The sequence below is a fragment of the Camarhynchus parvulus genome, chromosome 4 (genome assembly GCF_901933205.1).
Source record: "Camarhynchus parvulus chromosome 4, STF_HiC, whole genome shotgun sequence".
NCBI lineage: Eukaryota > Metazoa > Chordata > Aves > Passeriformes > Thraupidae > Camarhynchus > Camarhynchus parvulus.
In genome coordinates, this window is record NC_044574.1 from 2,760,495 (window position 1) to 2,784,323 (window position 23,829).

General features: G+C 47.1%; 1 protein-coding gene across 1 annotated transcript in view; it reads left to right on the forward strand.

The window, feature by feature from the left end:
• The first annotated feature begins 208 nt into the window (after positions 1-208).
• SLC4A11 (solute carrier family 4 member 11) overlaps positions 209-23,829 on the forward strand; it is a 90,676-nt gene continuing 67,055 nt past the window's right edge. Inside the window, exons 1-2 of the mRNA XM_030947689.1 lie at positions 209-434; positions 13,331-13,381. Of these exons, the coding sequence (XP_030803549.1) occupies positions 209-434; positions 13,331-13,381 (277 nt within the window). The remainder of the gene's footprint in view (positions 435-13,330; positions 13,382-23,829) is intronic.

Genomic DNA, 23,829 nt, shown 5'->3' on the forward strand with positions numbered 1-23,829 from the left:
CTCTGCTTTCTGAGAGGGGCGTTTAAATACAGCCTGGAGACGCTGCCTTGCCAGTGTGCTCTGCTGGGCTCTGACAGCAGCAGCGGGGCTGCTCCGCCGTCTTTGGGCTTTCTTTTATTACTCTTTTTTTTTTTTTAATTATTATTATTTTTGCACTAAATCCTTTGGGAAAAAAAGGAACTTCTCTGGGAGAAGGCTCTGAGACTGCATGTCCCAACAGTACGCGCTGCAGGAGGCGAAGGGAGACGCGGTTTGCTTCGTACCTGGCTCTCCTCTCTTCTCTGTGCTGATGGAGCCGGCGTCCTTCTGCTACCCCCGGCTCACCTTCCTGCGCTCTCCCTATGGCCAGTTTGGGGCCAGTGCTGGCTCTTCCCAGGATTTGGCCCCGTGGCCGCAGCGTTTGGTGCAGCAGAGGTGGAGCAGGCCGGTGGATGGTGCGTGCCCAGGGTTTGGAAGGGTTGGGATGGAGCAGCAGAGCTGCCCAGGTGGGGTTTGAGGAGGGTTTGGAGATGGGAGCAGCACAGGTGGGACTTGGAGGATGGGTTGGTGTGGTTGTGGTGATGCTGTCCTGGTCCCACAGTTTGGCATCTCCACCAAGGAGCAGCTCTGGTCTCTGCTACACCCGGGGAGAGCTGATAAACAACCTCAGCGTGGAAAAAATTAAAAATAGAAACTGATCTGAGCCAGTCTTTTGTTTCCTGAGCTTGTTCACTTGCTGAAATGGATCCGGCAGTGCGTGAAACCTGAAATACCTGCTGGAGGCTCAGCGGGCTCGGTTCACCTTTGGGGTTGTGATGCTGTCAGGTATCCTCTGAACTGTTAGTGAAGGTATCAGGTGTGGGGATACAGGAAGGTTTGAAGATGTTCTATACAGGTTTGTCTCACTGTGAGGAGTTACCTTAAAAATTCCAGCTTGGTTCAAATCTTGCTTTAATGTAGTATGGGGAGCTCCTGCTGATTTAGGAGCTGAGCTCTGTGAGTGCTGATCCTAAGGATGGGAGTCTCAACTTCTTATAAAACTTTTTTTGGGGAAGGTGTCTGGTGTTGTATTGCCCTGATTTCTCTTTAAAGGTGGAGCAGGGAGTGGGACTGGAGACCTCCAGGGGTCTCTTCCACCCTCAAACACTTTCTGAACCACGCTCTACCTCCTTAGCATCTTATTGCCAGTCTGTGATGTGCCTTACCTGGAAAAGCTCGTCAGGTGGCATGGCAAGGGAAAAAAAATAAAAAATGGAGGAGACTGGCTGAGCAGTCTCAGCAGAGAAAAGGCGTGGGAGGTGTTTAAAAACACGCTTTGCCTGTGGTTCTGTGCAGAGGAAACCAGCCTGGGGATGGGGGCTTGTGGCTGCTAAAGGGATGCCCCTTCCCCAGCCGGGTGCTGCCTCCCCTTGCCGTGCTCTGGGAAGTGTTCGCTGCCTCCTGGTAAATATCATCACTGGGAATTATTTTACTGAACTCACAGGGATTGTCAGAATTGCTGTAGTAGGGGAGTGACCCAGCCTTGCCAGCATTTGGATAATTTGCTGTTTATTTCTGCCTTACTCTTTTAGGGTTCTGCCTTTTCTGAGTTGACGTTGCTTTGGGGAGGTTTGTTGTTGTTGTTGTTGTTGTTTGTTTGTTTGGCCAGCTTAGACCATTCCTCTGGGGTTTAAATCTCCGGGGGAGACTTGGCTTATTGTGCTGAAAATCTGGAATTGTAAGGAAAGTGAAGCAGTGTAGAATAGGCTGGAGCAGGAGGAGAGGATGTGGCATCTTCCCTCCAAAGCTTTTTAGGCACCTCACAGTCCAGCACTGGGCACGCAGGCTGGGATTTAAGTCCCCTCGGATGAGGTGGGGTCTTTCAGCTCTAATTTCTGCAACTTGCTGCTGGAGCACAGACTTGCTGCCCTGTTTCTCATTCCACTGCATGCATGCATTAACCCTTGCACTGCTGCTGCCGTGCAGCTGAGCTGGATGAAGCACCAGAGCCCGGCAAGCACGGCAGCTGTATCTTTAAGGAATTTGCTCTATCTCCCTCTCAGCAGCAGGGTTTTTTTCCCCCCCCTCCTCCTTTTTTTTTCATCCTCTGGCTTTCCCTGTACTTCTCTCTGTAAGGTACAGCATCTTCTCGCTTCAGCTCTGGCTGGCACAGAGCTTTTTTTCTTTTTTAAGGAGGCACAGGAGCTTTCTCCATCCTGCATCCAGCAAAACTCTCTGGAGCGCTGGGTTGCTTTAGCTACTCTATTTCTGCTCTTGGAGGCAAACAGCTCAGAGGGCTGGTGGGATCCGGGTGGCTGCAGGAGGAGACATCCCAAATCCTTGTTTGGGGCAGTGGTGCCATGTGCAGAGGTGCTGCCCAGGTGTGGGTTTGGCAGAGCTGGGCTGGAGGTGTCCATCTGGGAGCTAATGGGTCGCGCTCTCACTCCACCCATCCGCCGCTCGCCAATTGGAAGTGAGGGACAAAGATGCTCTGGATGGATTCATGTTGGAGCCAGTGAAAAAGCAGGAGCTGGCTCTGCCTCGGCCACCTGAGCGAGTGGCCTTTGGGGACAAGTGCTGCTGGCTGGGGGAGCAGCCCTGAGGGGAGCAGAGGCATCTCTGTCTCTTGGAGAAGTAGTGCAGGTAAGTTGTGGTCTTAAAACCCCTCCCAGACTGAAGCGCTGCTGTTGCTGGGCGATGCATTTGGTCAGGAAATCTGAAAAAGCAGCTCTGCCAGCTCTTGAATTATTTAATTCACTAAAGTAAGGCAGTGCTTGATGTATTTTCTATGGGCTTTGCTGTGCTTAGTGATGATATCTGTTGCCTGTGCTGGGTGTCTCTGTGTTTAAGGATGGAGAATGCCTTTTGAATTCCATTTAAATTAACCAAAGCGCTGGCTGTCGGGGTTTGAATTTAGTTTCAAGGTATGCATGGGGAGATGAGCACTGAAGAGCTTCTCTTTTCTGGTTTTTCTCTTAATTAATGGCAAAACATCCTCCCAGCCTGTCAGTGAGCTTTACATAGAGCTGTTTCACCTGGGAGAAGTGCAGTGCTGAGTGGAGACAAAATCATGTATGTGGTGTGTCTGAAATGCTCCCAAACATCATCCCTGGTGCTGTAGCCGTGGAAGCCTCGTAGAGGAACCATAAACAACATCCTAATGAATAACATTGTCTCACAGCTTGTCAGTCTGCAGTTATTTCATTACTGGACCGGGGCATTTTAATTTTGGATTGATGATGGACTGGAAAATGGGATCTGGTGCTGCTGCCTCTCCCCCCACCTGTGTTGTTGTTGTTGTCACTGATGTTGTTTTATGGCTCCTAAACTGCATGGGGTGAATGGTGTTGTCCTGCTGAAGGTGGGAATTGCAGACCCTGTTTCTGAGGCTGCAGAGTGCAGCTCTGTGGCCATTTGGGGATCCTTTTGGGCTCTTCTTGCTTTTCGTGGCAGAGGGAAATTTTTCTTTCTGAGTCTTGATGAGAAGCACAACTGAAAATGTGTTTGGTGAACAGGTGGCTGGGTTCAGTGCTCTGCTTCTGTTTCCAGTACAGCCCTTGGGTTTGGCCTGACTTCTGGTTTTCTGTGGGTGAGATCTGTTCCACCCAGTGCCTTTTTGGGGGGTGGTGGTGGGAAGGGATGCAGGAACAACTTTGCTGTAAAAGCTTGGCTCAGCCACTGCTGCCTTTTCAGCAGCTGTTTTAATTCCTGGTGGCGATAAGATAGCAGGGGGAAAAAAACTTTCTAGAAATTCACTTTGTTCCAAAACATGACCCTGGTACCCTGGAGGAGGGAGGGATGTTCCAGAGTGAGACTGGTGGTGCTGCAGCATCTCTTCCACTTAACCCCCCAAAAAAGCTTATTCCCACCACTTTACTCCTCCCTGCTGCTTAATTTTTACAATATTTACACATTTAAACCCCTACAGGGAGCAGCTCCCACCCTCTGAATAGCCCCAAGTCAGTAAAATGTTGTCAGACTGTCTCTTAACCATTTTTGCATGGTTTACACAGTGCCACTGCAGATAAGTGGCAGGTGGTGGCCTCTGGAAGATCTGCCTGTACAAAGAAGGCATTTCAGCAGAGAAAAAGATCTCAGGCATCTTTTAAAAATCCATTTTCAACCCTAACCAAGGTTTGGGGCTGTTGCAGTATCTCTTTTTCTTTTGGATTAAGAGTGATGAGGCTTCTGATAGGGCCCTGCAAGGGAAAGAGCTGCCTGAGAAGCTGTCAGTAAGAGTTAATGCTTTCTAAATTATTTAAATGTTTCAGGAAAAGTCTACTGAAGAGCCTCAACTGGCCTGATCTTGGGCCTTTGCCAGCTTGTGGCATCTCTGGAGGTGTTTGCTGTCTCTCCTCTCCATGTAGTGCTTAAGCAAGAAATCTTTGCAAGAGTTAAATCACTTTTCAGAGGGTCCAGCAAAACAAAACCTCCCCCCAAAAAAAAAAAAAAAAAAAACACCCAAAACCTCCCAAAACCTGTAAAAATAGCCAAAAAAAAAAACCCAAAAAACAAACTAAAAAGGGGGAGAATAGCTAGAATAGTCCAACAGCCAAATCCCAAATGTTGTTGGTGCCTTGCTGCTGAAATTGTCCTGCTCACCTGTGAAAAGCAGGCCAAGAAATCCAGTGGATGAGGAGTGGATATCCTGTATGACTCTGGATGTGCAGGGGTGCCTTCCTCTTGCAGCTCACCTCTGGGAGGCAGCCTCGGATGTTAATTGTTTGGGTGGGCTAAATTGTGATGAGTCAACCTGGAGAACGTGGTGCTCCTGCTAAATCCAAACAGCTTTTTTTTTTGGGAATTGGAGGGCGGGGAGGTCTCTGGGAGCTGTCACTGCTGCACCCAGTGACTCTTTATTAGCTGGTTTTATTGCAGTGGGTGAGCTGCAGGAAGCTGAGGAGGGGAATTGTTCAGTGCAGTGAGGAAAAGGCTTTGATTTGAAAACAGCCACGTCTGATCCCTGAGCCTGTGTGTGGGTGGGTGTTTGCCTGGCAGGGAGCAGGCAGGAGGATGCTTCCTGCTTTATCCCTTCCATATGATGCTTTATTTTTTCCCAGCCAGCCCCTGTGAAAATGAGTTCTGGGCTTTCATTTACCACAGTGCCCCGTGGCATAACTTAAAACCTCCCCACACCATTTCCATCCTCAGAGGAATATCCAGCTCCTTGCAAATAATCCATGGTTTGAGCCTTGAGTGCCTGCTGAGCCCTCAAAGCCATGGAGTTGTGTTTTCTGCCTGGACCAGGACTGGGATGTCATCCCACTCTGGTGGAGGACACTGTTTAGATAAATCCACGAAGCAAAACTTTATATCCAAGTGACTCAGGATAGCCCTGGAAATGTCAGAGGACTGCTTTGTGTTCTCCAAAACTCACAGAAACGGGACATTTCCAAGGGGTGTGATGTTTAGTTTAGATAATCCAGACTTCTGAGTCCTAAAAACAAGGATCTAGGGGAATGAAACCCTTCTGAGAAGCAAAGAAATGGTGAAAATCCTTTGGGGATACTTCTGGTTAAGGGGATAGGGGAATAAATAACACATCAATGCACCCCTGTGGCAGGAGGAGCATTCAGGTTCCTTTATTTTAAACATAAAGGGAGTTCTAAAGAATGATTTAACAGAAACATTCTCTCCTGTAAGGTTTTTTAGAGGATGTGTTTATACATCAGGAGGGCAAAGCCTGTGTCCCTGCAGGTCTGGGTCTCTGGGCTGGAGCAATAATTTGCCATCAGATTGGGGCTATTTAAAAGCACCTTCCTCCTCCTCAGTGTCTGCTCTGAGCAGCACTTCATCTCCCAAAAGTTTACTGGGGTGAAGACCCTCAGAGTGGATTTAAATCTTTCTGGGGCATGGCTGTTTCCTAAACTGTTTTCAGGACCTCCTGAGTTGATTTCTTGTAGGTATTTGCATGCAGATGATGTTTTAATCAACCCATTTAGGTAAAAATCTGCAGTGAATATCCCTGTTTTGTTACCCAGTGATGCCAGGCACCCTTCTGCTGCCTGTGTCAGATCTCCAGGTGTGCTGGGGCTTTTTTTCCCTTCAGGGGCTGTGGTTTTCCTCCCAGCCTCATGAGGAGGAGGAGGATGAGCTGAGGAAGGTGAGGGGCAGCAGATGCGGGCAGAGGGGAGCTGCCCTCTCCCTGTGGGGCATTGCCCACTCTTTGCTTTTCTCCTGGTGTTTTTGGGAGCTGTGTTGGGAGGATATTTTGCTGTCTGTGATGGGTGGGGCCGGGGGGAGCAGGATCCCAGCTGGTGCCTGGGGAGCTGGCTCTGTCCTTGCACAGCCCTTCCCTGCAGCCCTGGCACTGAGCTGGGCAGGGATAGGGCTCTGCTGTGCCTTGGGGAGGGAGGATTATCCCCCTCAGCCTCTGCTGGGGATGGACGTGTGGCTGCACTGCCAAAGGACAGCCTGGCTGCAAAGCTGTGCCTAAAAAGACTCCGTTAGTTGATCTTGACTCAGCCCTTCAAGAAAAAACTCCCTGGGACTCCCAGTGTGGATATTCCCCATTTGATGACTTACAAAAGGTCTTTTTGCCCCTCTGGAATTTTGTCTTTGATGTTTTCCTTTGCCTTTATCCATGCTTTTTAGGGAAGAGTCTGTGTTTAGGCTTGCCACAGGCAGCATCAGACCCCATTTACCTTTCTGCTTTCCTTTCTAAGCATCCCTCACTGATCTTACTTGAATTACAGTGATCAGTTTGGAAACCCTGACTTGTGTGATTCTTTTTTTTTTTTCTTTTATTTTTTTTTGGTCACACCTCTCTAGGCATGGAGAAAAACAAGTCAAATCTCCAACTCTTGTCCTCCTGTGTGTCAGCTGTGATTGCCCAGACCAGCAGCACAGGGGCATATTCCAATTTCTGTGCCAGCAGGAGCTTTGCTCTCACCAGCCTTTTCCAGCTGAATTAGGTGGAGCTGTGGGAAGGAATCAGCTGCTGAAGGTGTAGATAGAAATGAGAGAAGTGGCAACTCCAGCCAGAACAGCTTTTTGCTCGCTGCTGTCCATTAATTCTTGCTGACTTGGGTGGTTTTAAATGATTTGCAGGGAATGTCTCCTGTGCTGCTTGGTTCTTCTTGAAAATTCCCAGAATCTTTTGTTTTAAGAGCACAAGAGAGGCTCTGTTGGAGAAAAACTGTAATACTGACGTATTTGGAGCTGATCATCTCGGCTGTGATCAGATTTGCTGCCTGACAAGCTCCTGTCCTGTTCTGCTGTGATATAGTTGTGTTGTCAAAGGAGTTGGAGGCTTCCTCATCCTCCTCCTGTTGAGCTCTTGCTGCACACTGAGATTTTTAAACTCCATTTCAGTCAATGCTCGACATAATTAAAAAATTCCTTCTCTCCTACAGGTTTTCCCTGAGGTATTATTTCCTCTGTGTGTGATTTTTCTCTGAAATCTGGGTTTCTGCTGACTTTGGGTGGAGAAAGGGAGCAGAGTCACAATTTATGTGCTTTAAATACCCAATAACCATTTGGTTATTGGGTATTTAAAGCACATAAATTGTGACTCTCTCCTTGCTCCAAATTGCAGGTACCTGAATGCAGCTTCCAGATCTCTTGTGCAGGAGTCCCTTGTCCTGGATGTTGGGGTGGAGAGAGCAAATAATAAGAATTTTTAAAGAGTTTAATACTGAACACCAGTACTGGGCAGCTTTGGATGGGGGAATTTGCATCATCTTCCACCAGCTTGAAGCCTTGGATGGGACCATGAATTTGTCCAAGCTGGAATTATCCCTGGATCAGTTTGAGGGGTGTAACTTAACTTTAAAATTCCTCATTTTGCATTCAGTGAACTCCTGGAGTCAGCTGGAAGTGGCCAAAACCTTGCTGCAAAGCTAAAGTCCTGCATGTCTTCTGGGAAGTGGATTTCTTTCCAGTTACCCATCCCATTTCTGCCCAGTTGTCTGACTGGGCAGTTCAGCATGATGCAATAATTGCTAATTCTTCCTGGGAGGAAAGGGGCAAGGTCTGAAGGCTTTTTCAGCACAAACAAGTGATTTTTGTGGTGACTTCTCGCTCGCAGTCTGTCGTGTTTTGCTTTATCAGCTTTGAGGCAGGACATTGCACGTGCTGATGAGTCTGAGAAATGTCCTCAGAGCTCCAGCAAAAATGATGGAAATTGAGGTTCTTGAAGAAGCTGTGGCTGCCCCATCCCTGGAAGTGTCCAAGGCCAGGTTGGATGGGGTTGGAGGAACCTGATCTGGTGGAAGGTGTTGGAATATGGGGTTGGAGCTGGATGGTCTTTAAGGACCCTTCTGGCCCAAACCATTCTGTGAAATTGGGGTATTGGAGCACACCCTGAGTAAAGGATAATGAAGCCGCATGATATTTTCTGATCAGAACTTTTGGGCTAACTAAATTTTCCAGATGTACAAGTTGCCCATGTTTACAGACAACTCAAGAGCTGCCAATATTAAAGGACCTGTAAATAAAAAAGTTCTTCCCCAGTACCTCTTTCAAACGGGTGTTGTCTCAAAATAAACTCCAATTAATTATCAAGGCCCTAGAATTTTTACAGATTTAAGCCAAAAAAAGCCATAAATGCCAAAGGCTGTGGCAGTACTTGTAGAAAGCTTTTGCAGAGCTGTGTTTCACTTCAGTATAAGGCTTGTGCTGCAGAGGGCTGTTTATTTGGAAGATGCCAGCACCAGAACATTGTAATTGAGTTACCCAAGTATCCTGAGAATGTGTTTTTATTCATAATCCTCCAGTATTGCAAGGCTCAAGGGAACTTATTTCTAACTTTAAAACAAGAGAGTCAAAATGGGTTTATTAGTTGGAGATGCAGTGTGCACAGGAATTTAATAATGGAGGATGGCATGGCAGGGGTTTGTTGTTAAATGTAAAAATGATAAGAATGTAAGAAATCAGGAAATACACCCACTTCTTTTCTGGTGCTTCCCATGGCAGATCAGCTGTTCCATCCCAGCACCTTAAACAACAACAGCAACCCTGACTCTGCTGCCAGTTAAAAAAGAAATGTCGTATCCAGGTCTGGTGGAAGGTGTCCCTGCCCATGGCAGAGTCTTGAATGGTCTTTTAACTCCCAGGTCAAATCATTCTGTGATTCTCTGATATTCCTCTGCCTTGGTGGCTCTTGGGGTCGCTGCTGTTGCCTCAGCTCAAAGGGTAATGGCTTAGCCATGAAATCTTCAGCTGCATCCTTGAGTCTAGAAAAAGCAGCTTTGTTTTCTCTTTTGCAGCACTTCAGCTCTTCACCTCTGAATTCAGTGCTCGGGAAGCTCAGAAATTTTCATTTTGAGGAAGGAAAGAAGTGGTAACACCGTGTGCCTCTCCAATTTAGTCTCATCTAACAAGCATCCCTGCAGGGAATAAGGTTGGGGTGGCAGTGGGAAGTTATTTTCTTGAGTAAATTAATGTTTAGGAAAGAAGAGCACGGCTTAAATTGTCAAAAGAGAGCTGCACCATGTGCTTTTGGGCAGACAGTGGAAGGTGGCACCTTGTTCTGCCTTTGGATAGAGAGAACAATTGGAGAGTCTGGTTGTCCTTGGAGGGGATGGGTGAGAAAGAGTCTGAAGAGAGGCAGGACCTCTCTGAGACCTCTCAGAGGCACAGGAATGAGTTGTTGTGCTCCATCTTTGCTCCTTGGGGTAGTGCTTTCCAGCTTTGTCTCTAGAAGCATTTGTCTTGCTGAAATTTCTTTGCTTGGATTTTTTTTTCTTTACTTGTTGGTGCCTTTGAAAGAAAACTTGAGTGAAAGAACAGGGGGCGTGGGATTGGTGGATCTGAGGGTGTGCAGAGGGGGAACCCCCGAGCCCCTGCACTTCGCAGGCTGGAGGAAAATTTATCCTTCATGGAAACACTTCTGCAACTTCAGGCAAGCGCTGGAGCCTTGTCATGTTGATACCTAATGAATTTGGAGACTTGTACTCCTGCCCAGGCTTCCCTAAGCCCAGCAATTGCATCGATCACTGCGGTGTTTCATAACTGGCCCTTGCTTGAACTCTTTTTAATTTCAGGAGTGGAGGTGAGGTGGGGAGAGGAAATACAAGGTTGGTGTGTGTGTGTGTCAGGCAGTGGCTGCTGGAGCAGAGCAGGCTCAGCCTTGCTGTCAGCTCTGCACAGCCCAAACCCAGCGCAGCAAAACCTGGCCCAGGAGCCGAGACCTTGGATGTGAAATCCTGTAAGCGCCAGGAGAGGGGAGCAGGTGGAGCTGCTGGTGTGTTTGTCTTTCTGGCTGCTCCTCAGCCTGCACTTCAGCAGGAGCCAGCTGGCCTTGTCCTTAGGTAGCATCCCTCAGCATAAAGAATGCTGATGGGGGAATGTGGGGAGAAGGGGACTGGGGCGTAAGGAGGAAGGAGATTGATTGGGCTGTCCCTGAGATCTGAGTGGTTTGTTCTGCTCAGTTCAAAACTTGGGGTTGTTCAAACTGGAAAAGAGGTGTCCTTATTAGAGGACATGTTTCAAGACATTTCTTCCCAGTTTATCCAAGGGTGAACTTACTGTGACGTGTTAGTGCTTAAAGAGGGCCTTTAGAAAAGGTGGGGACAGACTTTTTAGAAAAGCTTCTTGGGATAAGATGAGGGGTGATGATTTTAAGTGTCAAGATGTTTAGATTAGACATAAGGAATAATTTCTTTGCAATGATGGTGGTGAAATACTGACCATGATGCCCAGAGATTTGGTGAATGCCCCATCCCAGGAAATGTTCAAGATCAGGTGTGCTGAGCAGCCTGATCTAGTTACAGATATCCCTTCCCATGGCAGGGAAGGTGGAATAAACCTTTAGAAATCCCTTCCAACCCAAATTTTTGTATGAAAAAGTCAGGTGAATGTTGAATTCTGTAGCGCATCACAGGTGCAGATGCTGTAGCCCCCAATTTACCTTTCCCACCTCCACTTGTGCTAATCCCTGACCTCTCAGCTGCTCCCATGGCTCCCTGCATGTGTCTGGGCTTGTATAAACACCCATCACCTTTTACCTCCTGGGCACGCCAGGCACAGGTTCCTGATGTTAATGTGCCCCTTCCGTGGGGGATGGAAGAGCTTTTCCAAAGGCGCCAACAAGGCTGTTTGGAAGTCTGAATTGGGTTGGTGCTGTGGGACAGCATTATGTTGGGAGAAGACAAATTACCAGGGCTGGGTTTTTGCCGGGACATAGTAGGGTGAACGCCTCACTTTTTATCTTTTTTTTTTTTTTTTCTTTCCCCAAACGTGCCATTGCATCTTTAATTACAAGGTTAAGACCTCTGTTTTATGACTCATCTGAAAAAAACAGCACCTCCACCATAATTACCCGAGCATGTTGCCGGGGGGACTGTGGTTCATTAGTGACTCAGAGGAACCAGTGGCACCTAATGAAATGGCACTGCCTGCTGTAACACCCCAGCCTTGCCCTTTTCATGCCTGGTCCAAGCAGGGTCCATAAAGGTGTGATGCCAACCTGGGGGATGCTGCAGCTGGAAGGAGTTTCTGAGGAAGAAACCAACCAATTCCTGATCATCAGACAGCATCAAGCCGCAGAAATAGCTGTGTTCAGTTGAAGGAAGAGCAGAGGGTCTCATTTTGCCCAGTGAAGGATGAACATGTTGCTTCAGGCTCCCTCAGAAGCCATGAGAGGAGTGAGAAATGGATAAACCATCCTGCTGGGAATGTGGGTTCCTTGGGTAATCCACCCCCGCTGCCGAGGCGTATTTTGTTTGTTTCCCTGAAATACGTAAATGCAATCATTGCACAATAAGAGCCTCTTTAAAAACTTTCCTTTGATCATTAACATGCTAATCAGTCTGGATGGATCTTCTCCTTCCCTTCCAGGTGGAGGGAAACAATTGACTCGTGTAATGGGTGCCCCTTGGCCACAGTTCGGTGCCGTTTGTTCCTCCAGCCCATTGTTCTGGGATGAACTTTGGAACATTGTGTTTCTCCCTTGGACCAGACACTGGAATTGCCCTCTGGTTTATGTGCTGGCTCTTTATTTTTTTTTTTCCATGGCCATCAGGGTATCCCTTCAGGAACCTGTGGGCACTGGAAGGTCTGAGCGGTGACAAGTGACAGGGCTGGGAGGTGCTGCCGTCAGTGACAAGTGACTTTACATCCGTCACGTGCACAAGGGCTCCCGGGGGACCAGCAGGAATTGTGAGCCCTGAAAACGTGGCACACTGTACAAGGGAATAAAGAACTTGCAACCTGGGAGCCAGAAGTGATGGGGCAGAGAAAGGGTCTTGGGAAACAGTGTCATACCTCAAAGGAAAAGCAGGAAGCCTAATCTGTAGAACAATAAGGCAGGCAAAACCTCTTTCCTTGTTGGCCCAAATTCATCCCAGGCTTGCGTAGGTAATGTTTGATTAGCCTAATGAGCTGGGGAGAGACACAGCAAACCTATTCCTCTTTCTGATTGCATTTTGGCTGGGAAGAAGTGTGTGAAGAGGCAGCATCGAGTCCCACGTTTCCAAGGGGCTGCTTGGGTGATTCTCGCTCAGGGCCTGAAATCAAGAGCTCTGTTATTGATGGAAAATGGGCCATGCACCTGTCCAGGGGAGCTGCTGCCTGTGCCCACGCAGGCTGAGCTGTCACTTTTTGTCAGCCTTCAGAGCAGCCAGGCTGGATTTGGGCACCAGGCTTTGGTCACACCTGAGAGCAGGTGCTCCTGTGCTCTGTTATCACACCAAGAGATGTTCAGTAGCTGCTTTGCCAGCAGTGAGCTGCAGAACTGACTCAGTAGCAAAACCCCTGTTCCTAATGAATGCTGAGGATCCAAACCTGCTGCTGCTGTGTTGGTGGATTTACTCTTGCTCAGCATCATTTCCCATTTGTGGCTTCCTCACCAGACCCTGTTGGTGCAGATGGTGTTGCCTGCAGGACCTCAGCTCAGGAAGTGGGCCAAGGAAGGCTGGAGGGTTCTGGGGCTTATCTCCAAGTGCCAAGCACTGTTTGGGGGATATCCTAATGATTAGGAGCAGCAGGATGGGAAGTGAATTCTCATTTTCATCAAAATGGAGCTGTTTTTTCTAAATTAAACTGGTTATTTTATCTGAGCACAAGGTACAACCTGGGCTTCATTGTGGCTGGTATTTTTATAAAAACATTTCAGATGTTTAGTTTGTATTTTTGCCGACATACTTGTTCAGGTTTGGTAAATCCCTGAGATGATCAGAGTCATCCTCATCTTTAGCCTTGCTCTTTTGTGGTCCCAGCCCAGGATGTCTGACACTTTTTCCCAAGTATTGCCTGTGGCTGTAAAGGAAATTTCTGGTAAATACTATAATATCAATAAGCAAAAAGTTACATTTACCACACTCAAGAAAATCTGATGCCTGCAGTATTTTGGCATTGGCTTTGTGCTGTAAAGTGAAGACATTCAGCATCTTGATGATTCTCATGTTTCTTTTTTTTCTGTCTTCTCCAGAGTCTCCACCAGCAGCGATGTCAAGGAATGGATACTTCTTTGAAGAGAGTGGCAAGTATTATTTGACTTTTTTGCACACACACCTTATTGGAGGGAGAGCAGCACTGCAGGGGTAGCTGCAAACCTGACATGGGTGATAGAGAATCCATTTAGTTGAAGTGTGATGTGAAAACAGTCTGGTGTGGTGGTTGTGTAATCCCAGTACTGGGAGCAGGCTCCGTGTTTTTAAATCCTGTAGATGTTTGAGATAGGCAGTAAATAATCAACTCCACATTGTCATCAGTGACTGTTCTGGGTGGCTCCTTGTTTTTCAAGTTCTTTTGTGATGTTTTCCTGTCACACAGCCTGGCAGGTGTATCTGCTTGTCTTTTTCTGGAGTGGGGATCATGCGTGGGTGTTGGATCCCTTTGGAGACATCCTGCCAAAGAGCATCAAGCAAAGCTTGGATGGCTCTGGCAGACACCTCTTTTACTGCAAAGATTTATTTTTTTCTTTTCTTTGAAGCAAGATGAAATGGTGGCATTTGAAAACTTGGATCATCTGCCTCAACTTGGATCATCTGCCTCTAAGATGACTGAGATCTTGGAGGTATTGAAGTTGCATCTTCTCTGCTGATTTTGGAGAAATAGAATCATGGAATAATTTTGGTTGGAAAAGACCTTCAAGATAATCTTGTTCCAACCCTCTGCCCTGTGTTTTCCCCTGAAACAGCATGTATTTAGGGTATTAAGGAGAGATCTTCTGGAGAGTTCCAGCCTCTTCAGAAAGTAGTCCCTGAGGGCTTGGGGCTTCCTGCCCTTGGAAGTGCTGGAAATATTCAGGACTTCCAAATGGTAAGAAAAAAAAAAGACTAAAATTCTCTGGTTATTTAAGCACTTAGATGCTTGTGGATGTCACAAGGCTCATCTTTCTTGTTCAAGGGGGGCCAAGCCTTAGGTTGACATCTGGAAGGGGAAGTTGAATGTCTGCCAGATGTCAGCTGATCCAGCACCACTGGTGACAGCACTTCCTTTGGCACTGGCTCTCCCTTTCTCGTACAAGGAACAAATTTTGGGGAGTCAGAGGACAAAACTGGAAGCCAGTCCTCTCATCTCTAGCCAGAGGTGTTCTCTGGAGGCTGGGTTGGGTTGTAGAAGGGCAGAAAATAATGCCTGACCTCAGGGAGTCTTTCTTGAGGGCATGTGGGGTTGTGAGGTTGGGGTAGCCCTGCTCCTTCTCTCCTTCTCACCTGGCTTGTGGGCTCTTGGGATGTGGTTGGTGCTTTCCTGAGGACTGGGAATGTGAGAAGGTGACCCAGGTTGGGAGCTGGGGAGGTGACTGAGCCCCCAGCATCTGCCTGAGAGCAGTGTGAGGGCTTGGAGGGAAACGCTGCTGGTTTTGGAGGCAGGACAAGCCCCTTCTGCCACAGCCCAGCTGTCTGTCCTGGCATCTTAGGTGCCTCTACCTCTCCCCTTCCAGGACTCAGTCTTGCCTTCCTCAAACTATCCCCACAAACAACAAAAAAACCCCAGAGCAGATCTCTGAATGTTTTTTTGTTGTTGTGGCATCTTCTGAGAGAGGCTTCTTCTTTTGTCGACTTGGTGCCATGGCAATGGGCATTTCTGCCCTGTATTTGAGTTATTACTCATCTTCCTCCTTTGTCTTAAAGAGACAGCACCTTGGAGCTGCCTCTGAGGGCTTTGAGAAGCTCTGTGGTGCTTTCCTGTTGTGCTTCTGTGGTTTGGGGAAGGAGGGGACGTTGCTCACGAGTTCCTCCTCGTCCCTCGTTGTGTTGTGATTGGAAATACACTGGATTTCTTGGTTATTCCACTCTCAGAGCTGCTGTCACTCTTACTCCTCATTACAAAGTGACCTTTTGGAAGAGTTCAGCTGCTGTGGAGTGATGAGTCACCTTCTGCTGCTTGACTGAACCGAGGCCTTGGGGTGTATGGCCAGCACATCCCTGAGTGCGCTGGTGTGAGCGCTCCCACCCCGCTGTGCTGCTTTGGTGATCTCTCTGCAGGAGTTCTGTGCCCTCAGATTCTCAAAGCCTTCACCCCAAAACGTCATCAGGGCTGGAGGAAACCACAGATAAAGATGTTACCTTTTCACAGGGTTTCAAAACAGCTTGTTTTGAAATGGAGCTATGAAATCACCGAGCTTGTGGGGTTCTGCCGGGCAAGAGATGTTCTTTCCTCACCCCTGAAGCAATAATAATCCCCAGTCCCCCTAAAGAGGGAAAAAAAAAAAAAGAAACCTCTTAAATTCTGTTTTTTGGACATTTTCCTCCCTTTTCTCAGCAGGGCAACATCTTTTGATATTCTTGCTCTGTGCAGAGTGGAGCTTTTTTCCTTATCTCCTCCTGGGATCTTGCATATACATATGGTTTTCTGTATTCTTAGTAATTAGGATGTTTTTGTTTCTGAGCATATCTGAGGCTCTCTTTGGAGCCTGGGTCTGACTTTTGCCAGCTAACTTTTCTTTACCCTTCTTGTGTTCTCAGCAATGTTAAAATTTAAAAGTTGAAAACTCATTTTCAGTTGAAAGGACTGTAGCGAGCATGATTTTGCCTGCAGCACCAAAGCAGAGCTTTGGAAGAACCTCCTGGATGTTTACATCCATAAAAACTTCAAGTGTTTAGTAATTTGTAGCTCTGGTAATTACCAGAGCTGGGGAAAGCCCTGGAAGGATTTTCTAGTGAATTCATGTGTGACTATTTGGGAAATTCAGAGGTTGTTATGGTCCCAACCGTCTCCCAACCTAACTAGCTAAAAATCTGGAAAGTTCATCAAGGAAATCAACTTTTAGTTCAAGTTCTCCCTTATTTCTGGAAGAACTTGAAAGCCACTTTTGTGGCTTTTAGTGCCTTGCATGAGGTAAATACTTAAAATGTAGCTGGGAAAAAAATCTGGTGAGGAATTTGTTCTGTACAGGCAATACTAAGAGGAAAAAAAGGAAATAAATTTGTGCCTGCCCACTTGGACAATTTCTGATTGAGGGTGGTGGCAACAGATTTGATAACATCTGATGGCCATGGTCTCTTTTCAGCCCATGTGTACTGTCAGTTTTAACAGTTGTCCTGTGCCATCTTGCTGATGAAAATCCATATTTTTACTCATTTTTTTGAGTCTCTGGAAGAAGCCTCTTGTACAAACAAACCTGGCAGGGCCTGGTGGTAATTGGTGTCCCCCTCCTTGCATGTTAAAGTCACTTAAATCTTCTGTAAGGTTGTTTTGACGAATGAGTTTTCTTTCTGGTGAATATAAGTGAGTAATGAGATGATTGTGGAGCCCCAATCCAAACCTGGGGATAATTGGAGTCCTGATAAAATGCAGCTCAGCAATCAGGGCTCAGAATTAACTCATCAAGCCCCTCTTTGTCTCTTGTGAGCATCCTGCACCCTCCTCGTGGAGGTGGAGCTCTAAAAGCACTGGAATTACCTGCAAGTGATTAAATTCTGCCCAAATTGTGATGAGGTTTTTAACTGAGCCAAGAACTTTCCCTGATAAGACGCAAACCCAGAAGTTTTCTGGTTTCTCTTGCAAAATCTGAGGGAAGGAATCCCAGTGCAGTGATGGGGATAGCTGAATTGTTGCATTGTTTTAAAGCTGGCTCAACAGATCCTGCAGCATAAATTTATTTTTTTTTTTCTGGTCTTCCAGAGCAAATCCCTCACTGCTTGGTCTCCTCTGACTTATTAATTGGTTTTGCTGGCACAATAAATCACAGTTGTGTTGAAGGGCCCCAAGGCCCCAGTCTGGCTTGGGATGTTTGGATATATTTTATCTGCTTGTTTTTGTTTTTCAGTTTGCAGTTCAGCTTGGTATGTGTTCTGGGGGAGTTTTCTTTCTTTTTTCTTCTTTTTTTTTTTTTTAATATATTTGACTTTATCTGTCTTGGAATTGTTTGCATAAGTAGGAGATTAATTTAAATGTTTTTGTGAAACAAGTCCTTTCACAATGGGTTTTTTCCCATGAGATGCCCAGTTTGCCAGCAGGAGATGCACTGCTGCTACCTGTGGGAGAGCACCAGGAGATGGCTCACAGGTCTCTTGCACATTTTTATTTCTGGAATTATCAGGAGGCCTTTAATAAAATACTAAAAGGAGCAGGAACACCCCTGATTTCTGAGGGTTCTGCTGCAGCACTGAAACTCCACATGCTCCTGTGTTCTGTAAAAACAAAACAAAAAACCCCCACAACACTCCACTGAATTACTTGGATTATTCACAACATTTCCTAGAAATCTGGCTGCAAAATACAATACTGGAATTAATTCAAAAGTGCCTGGGTGTTGTTTGTTTTGGTTTTTTTTTTTTTTGTTTTGTTTTGGAGGGTTGTTTTTTTTTGCAGCAGCAGCAGCAACAGATCAGCTCTTGGAGTTCTGTTATGAATTATCACTGAAGTGGCAGGGGAAGCTTGATGTTTTCATCTGGCTCTTCATGACAAAAGGCTGGAGTGGTGTTGGGAAGATGCAGCTGAGGTTATGGTCAGCCAGTGGTGCAGGGATGTGGGAGAGCTCTGCTCTGGGTGACTCACCTGCTCTGCACTTTCTACCTCTGCTTTGGATTTTTTTTTTTTTTTTGCTTTTCCAAGAGGAGGTTGTCATTTAATCTGTGCTCTTGAGTTTAGGTAATGGATTGACATCATCCTAGCAGGTGGTCATTGCTCCAGAAAAAAAATCTATTTTATAGGGAGTGCTGGAGAGCCAAAAAGCTTCACCCCACACTTCCCTGGCTCTTAAGGTACCTGTGGAAGGTCTGGCATTGGGGAACACTTCTCTAAATCCCATTTACATGATCTGAAGATCAACCTAAGATCAACTCAAATTATTTGGCTTAAACCTGGAATGATTTATTTGAGTTGAGACCCTAAAGATCATCTCTTCCACCCCTGCCATGGGCAGGGACACCTTCCACTTGACCAGGGTGCTCCAAGCTCTGTCCGGACACTTCCAGGGATGAGGCAACCACAGCTTCTCTGTGAATCTTAATAAAAGAGTTTTTCTAACCAAGGTATCCAAGATAAGCCCTGGGTCCTCCTGTCTCTGATGAATTTTCTACAGCAAACCCTCAACAGCCCAACCATGAGGTCTGGGGACACCCCCAGCCCCCCAGTTGGGCTGGCACAGTGTCCCTGTGGCTGCCAGGGGTAAATAAATCTCCTGTGAGCCTTGCCAGGGACTCTCTCAGCTGTGAACCAGAGAAAAAGTTTAAAATCCTAGCAAGCATCCAGATTTATTTAATCATTGTGCCTCACAGTTTTAGCAGGGTGGGAGACAGCTTTGGGTGCTGCTGGCTGGCTGCAGCTTTGCAGTTGTTCTTGTCTGTGAAATGCAATAATTTGTTAGGAAGGAGGAGGTTTTTTTATGATTTTTGTCATGCAAAACAAAGCCCAAACTTTGCAGTTTAGCCTCAGCAGGGATGTGTAAAATTTAGGTGTGTATTTACCTAAAAAATGTGGTTATAGCAATGTAATTGCTCCCATTTTATCTAAAAAAAAAAAAGAGAATTATTTTGGTAAGTGGGTAATTTTGCTGGAATCAGCCTGTGAGATGTGCCCACAAAGTGCTTTGGTTCATGACGGAGTAGGGTGCTGTTTAAACCTTTTTTTTTTTTTTTTTCTGGAATGCTCTGGAGATTGGAGAACTGATAACTCTTGCACAAAGTTCTTCCAGGTCTCTCCTGAATCCTCCCAGTTGCTCTCTCCCTGCCTGAATTACCTGACTGGAAGGTTACCTAACCTATGGAGGCACCAGGAATCAGTGTTTTCTGTGCAGAGTGGAAAGGTCAGTTTGGAGGTGGATGCTCCATTATTAATTGAGTTTCCTTTTGCACCCAGAGTTGGGGATTTGGGTGTTTTCCAAGTGGTGCAGTGAATTGGAGCCTGCAGGGAGCAAAGCAAACCCTCTGAGAGCACAGGTTAATTAAAACTTCATGCCTTTCTTGAAAATCAGTGTCTGTTCCTGGCTAGAAGTTAAAAATCCACAAGGAGAAAAATCAGGTGAAGATGACTTTTTTTTTTTTTTTTTTTAGCTTAATGCCAGCATTATCAAGTGAATTTTTAGGCTTAAATCTCTCTTGAGTTCCTTAATACTCTGTTACAGCCAGGCACTGGGGTGCTCAAAAGAACCAGGCTGGGTTTTAGGGTAATGCCCATGTCCCAGCTGATGCTCCTTTACCTTTAAAAGCTATTGAATATACATTATTGTCATTGATTCCTTTGACCTTCTGTACTTGACCTGTAATTCCTCGGAGAAAATGGATGCAAAAATGGTTCTCGGGCTCTTCTGAAACAATTTGCTGCCTTCTGTGCCTAAAAACTCGCTTGAGGAATCTGAAATGGCTTTTAAGGTGACAAGCTGATAGCGTTGGATTGCCAATCATAGCTCAAAAAGCCTCTTTTAATGTAGTTTGAGGTTCCTGGCTTTCTGAGGAGAGTTTTTTGGAGGGTTGAAGAGGAGGAGATGCAATTCCATGATTTTTGGAAGCCTGGGCTTGGATTTGACAGAGGAAATAGGCACTGCTGTAGATGAGAACAGTTTTCCAGGCTTGGAGAAGAGGTTGTCTTGGAAATTGAGGGTAAAAATCAGTTGCTTCCAGAAAACTGCTCTGAGTTAGTGGCTTGTGCCTGCAGATGTTGGTTGAAGCTCCACAAGTGGCTTTGTGGAGGGGCTGTGGCTGGAATAATTCCCATCACCTGGGGTGTGAGAGGATGTTTTTAGTAATAAAGCTGCTTTTCTCCCAGGAAATTGAGCTTGATTAAGGTTTTTGGCTTTCCTGGAGAAGCCTGCAGCCCTTGGGCTGGGAGTGCTGCTCCCATTTCAGCTTTTCCAGGGAATTGATCTGCCGTGGCTGAGGCTGAGCTTCCTGCTCAGCTGATTTTATTGCCCCAGGTGCAGCTGCCAGGTGCCACCAGAGCAGCAGTGGGACACTCAGTGCCACCACTGATGGCAGCAGCTGCAATCACTGCTGCTCCCTCCTTTAGAGCCCTGAGCACTAAAACTCAGCTCCAAAGCAAAATAGCTGCAGGGCAGGCACCTTGTCAGAGCTGTGAGAGGGCTGAGAGCAGCAGGAGCTGGGAGATGAAGCTGAGAATGTGAGGAAAGAGAGAAGGCTGGGGATGGAATAATGGAATCCTGGAATGGTTTGGGTTGGAAGGGACTTTAAAGACCATCCATCACCCTCTTGCCATGGGCAGGAACAGCTTCCATCAGGACAGGTTGCTCCAAGCCCCATCCAGCCTGATCTTGGGTGGATATTGGAGCATGGCAGGTCTGGGATGAACTACAGAGGAAGGGCTGATGCTTAGCAGGGGAATCACCAGAGAAATCCTAATTATCCTTCTTTTTTCTTCCCAGCACCTGCGTAAAATTGAGTTTATTTTCGAGTTATTCTGGTTTATTTTCCTGTTGCATAGTATGGGCTGAGGGAAGCCCTTAAGGCAAAGGAGGATTTAAGGTGAAAGCATCTAGAGCTTCTGGCTGCAGAGGGTGAGGAGGGGGTTTTGTTCCTGCAGCACTGAAGGATGCTGCTTGTTCTCCTTGGTCTTGTGCACTTCCCATGTTTTTCCATTTCTTTGCCATGAGATGAGTTCTGCAGGGTGGACTGAGGGGGATTATCCTGACCACAGTGTGTTCTTCATGGTGCAGGAGGGCTGCACTGGTCTGAGCCAGCATTAACTGTATTGCAGCTCCTCAGCCAAATTTCTCTCTTCTGTCTCTTCTCTCTTCTCTCTTTCCTCTCTCCTTCCTCGCTCCTTCCTCTCTCCTTCCTCGCTCCTTCCTCACTCCTTCCTGTCTTCTCTCTTTCTTCTCTCTTTCTTCTCTCTTTCTTCTCTCTTTCTTCTCTCTTTCCTCTCTCTTTCCTCTCTCTCTCCTCTCTCTCCTCTCTCTTCTTTCTCTCTCTCTCTCTCCTCTCTCTCCTCTCCCTTTCTCTCCCTTTCTCTCCCTTTCTCTCCCTTTCTCTCCCTTTCTCTCCCTTTCTCTCCCTTTCCTTCTCTCTCTCTTGTCTTTTAGACCATATTTTGGGCTGGAGTGGCACTTTCTGTGCTCAGAGCTCTGACTAGCCCTGTCACATAGCTCATGGCACTTCAGCAAACACTCTCTTCATCTGAAGGTGCCAGCTTGCAGTGATAAAGATGGGGGCAACACCAATTTGGAGATCTTGAACTCTCCCCCAGGAAATCTGATGCCAATGAAAAGGTGTTTAAGTTTAACTCTGCCCTCTGTCTCTGAAGCAGCTGCTCCTGACAGAGCATGTGAAGTGTTTCTGGGACTTCCATATGGAAACTTGCTTGGTAACTGCACAAATCCTGCAACAGCAACATCAGATCCTGCTCTGAACTTCTGCAAAACACCCATCAGACTTCCAGAGGAGCTGAACAGCTTCTGCTGTCGCTTGTGGCATCTGCTGCCCTTCAAGCAGCGGGGGTGGCACTCAGTGAGCATCAGGGAATGAGGGGGCAGCAGCTGCCAGGGCTGGAGGCAGGGCTGCAGCTCAGAGGGAAGGTGCATCTGCCACCACAGAGCCTGTGTCACCTCGAGGTCACCCTGCATTTGACAGGCGTGAATTGCTCATGGTTTCAAGCTCCTGGCAGATGAAATAGGCTGAAGGATTCCAAACAGGAGTGGTCTGAGCCTGGAGGTGCTTCAGTGACAGAGCAGACACCTGTCTGGGAGGGCAGTTCCTGTCCAGCCCAGGTTGGGGATTATTTGCAGGCCGAGTGTTTTGTCCCTGCCTTGCCCAAGGGACACGAGGCTCAGCTGCCTTTTGTTCTGCTCTTTCCTCCCCTAAAGAGGGAGGAACAGAGGATGCTTCCCTTGCCAGAGTCCTGGCTGACCTCTGCCCAACCCTCTGATCCTACTCCACCCTTGCCCTTCTTCCAGCTCCTGGGCTGCTTCTCTCCTGTCTCCAGCCCTCTCTGGTTTCCACCACTGCCACACTCTTATCAAACCACTTTCAGTGGCTGGGGAGGGGAATAAATCATTTTCCCTGCTTGGCTTTTCCCTATTTACCCATCTCATTCCTTTAGGACAGGGAGGAAAAGCTCAGCCATGTTCTCAGAGCTGGGTGCTCAGACCATCCTTATGTGACCCAGTGAGTGGGAAGGTTGGAGATGAAGCTCAGAACTTCCCTGAGGCTGCAATTCTGGATGTGGTTGAGGTGGAAAAAGCCTTCCCCAGGCTGATTTTTTTTTCCTCTGGATGTGGTTGAGGTGGAAAAAGCCTTCTCCAGGCTGGTTTTTTTCCTTTGCAGGGCTGCCCAAACTCTCCTGGCGCTGAGGGGAATGTCAGCACTGTGGGTGCTCAGCTTTGAGGAGATATTATGGCATCCATCATGCATTTTGGAGGAACCAAATTCCAACTTTGGGACTTGGTTTGGGATTGAGATGCTTGTGTGGGACTTTGTAGTACTTCTGATGGCAGCAGGCACCTTGTCTTGCTGTTGTCCATCCCTGCCACATCTGCCAGCAGAGATTCCATAGCTGGTGCTGCCCTCAGCGTTCAGGTGTTTCCTGTACTTTCCTCACTTCACTTTTTTCTGTCTGTGTTTCCATCGTGCAGGGCTGCAAACACCCCAAGCTCTGCCAGCAGCAGAGGATGATATTCTCAATGTGCTCTGCTGGATGGGGACAGCAGCACCCTTGATGCTTTTTGAAGCCTTCAGAACACTTCTGACAGGGCTTATTCACATTAATTCCTGTCAGGTTCTAAGGTGAAGGAGGCAGAGATGAGGAGGGGGGTTAATCTGAGGGGCTTTATCAGGTTTCCCACACCTTTGATAAGCAGTTTAGGAGTCATCTGGAGGCTTGAAGCTCCTGCAGCCCCTTTGCACCCTCTGAGCCCTCTGGGGGGATGCTGAGCTCCATCAGCTCGTGGCAGGAAATGCTGCAGCCCCTGTCCTGTGTCACTGAGTTCCTGTTTGTGGCCTCACTCCTCTGGGTTTGTGTTTTGTGGTGGAGAACTGTTGGCTCGATCCCTCAGAGGCAGCATGTGCTGCTTTCAGCTGCTGCCTCCACATTTGCTTATACGAGGCTTTAAAAAAAGCCATCAATATTTTAGTTTCCATTCAAGCCTCTGCCTTGAAGCTCCCCCTTTTCATTTCACTGTAGTGCCTAGAGCCAGCTAATGAAATATCTCCCTCCTGCTTCAAATTAGGCATAAAAGACTTGTTAGAAGATGAGGAGAAGCTGCTGAATAATCCTGGTAATGTAAAAATCGACATTCTATAATGTCCCTAATTCTCCTAATTAAACATGATACATGAGTGTGCTACAAGAGTCCTCCAGCTGCTCCCTAATGAGATGTTGCAGAGACCACTTTGCTGTTGGATGAGGCTGGGTTAAACTCTAATTAAAGCCTTGCAAAAGGCTAAGGAGTTGTCTTGTGTAATTAAGAAACTTGTCTCGCATTCTCAGTGCTGATACCCCCAGTGACCTGCTCCTCTGCCCCGTGGGGAGCTCTGGGTCTCTCTGTCCATATCAGGTGTCTCCTTGGAAACTTCTTTTATATTTTTTTAA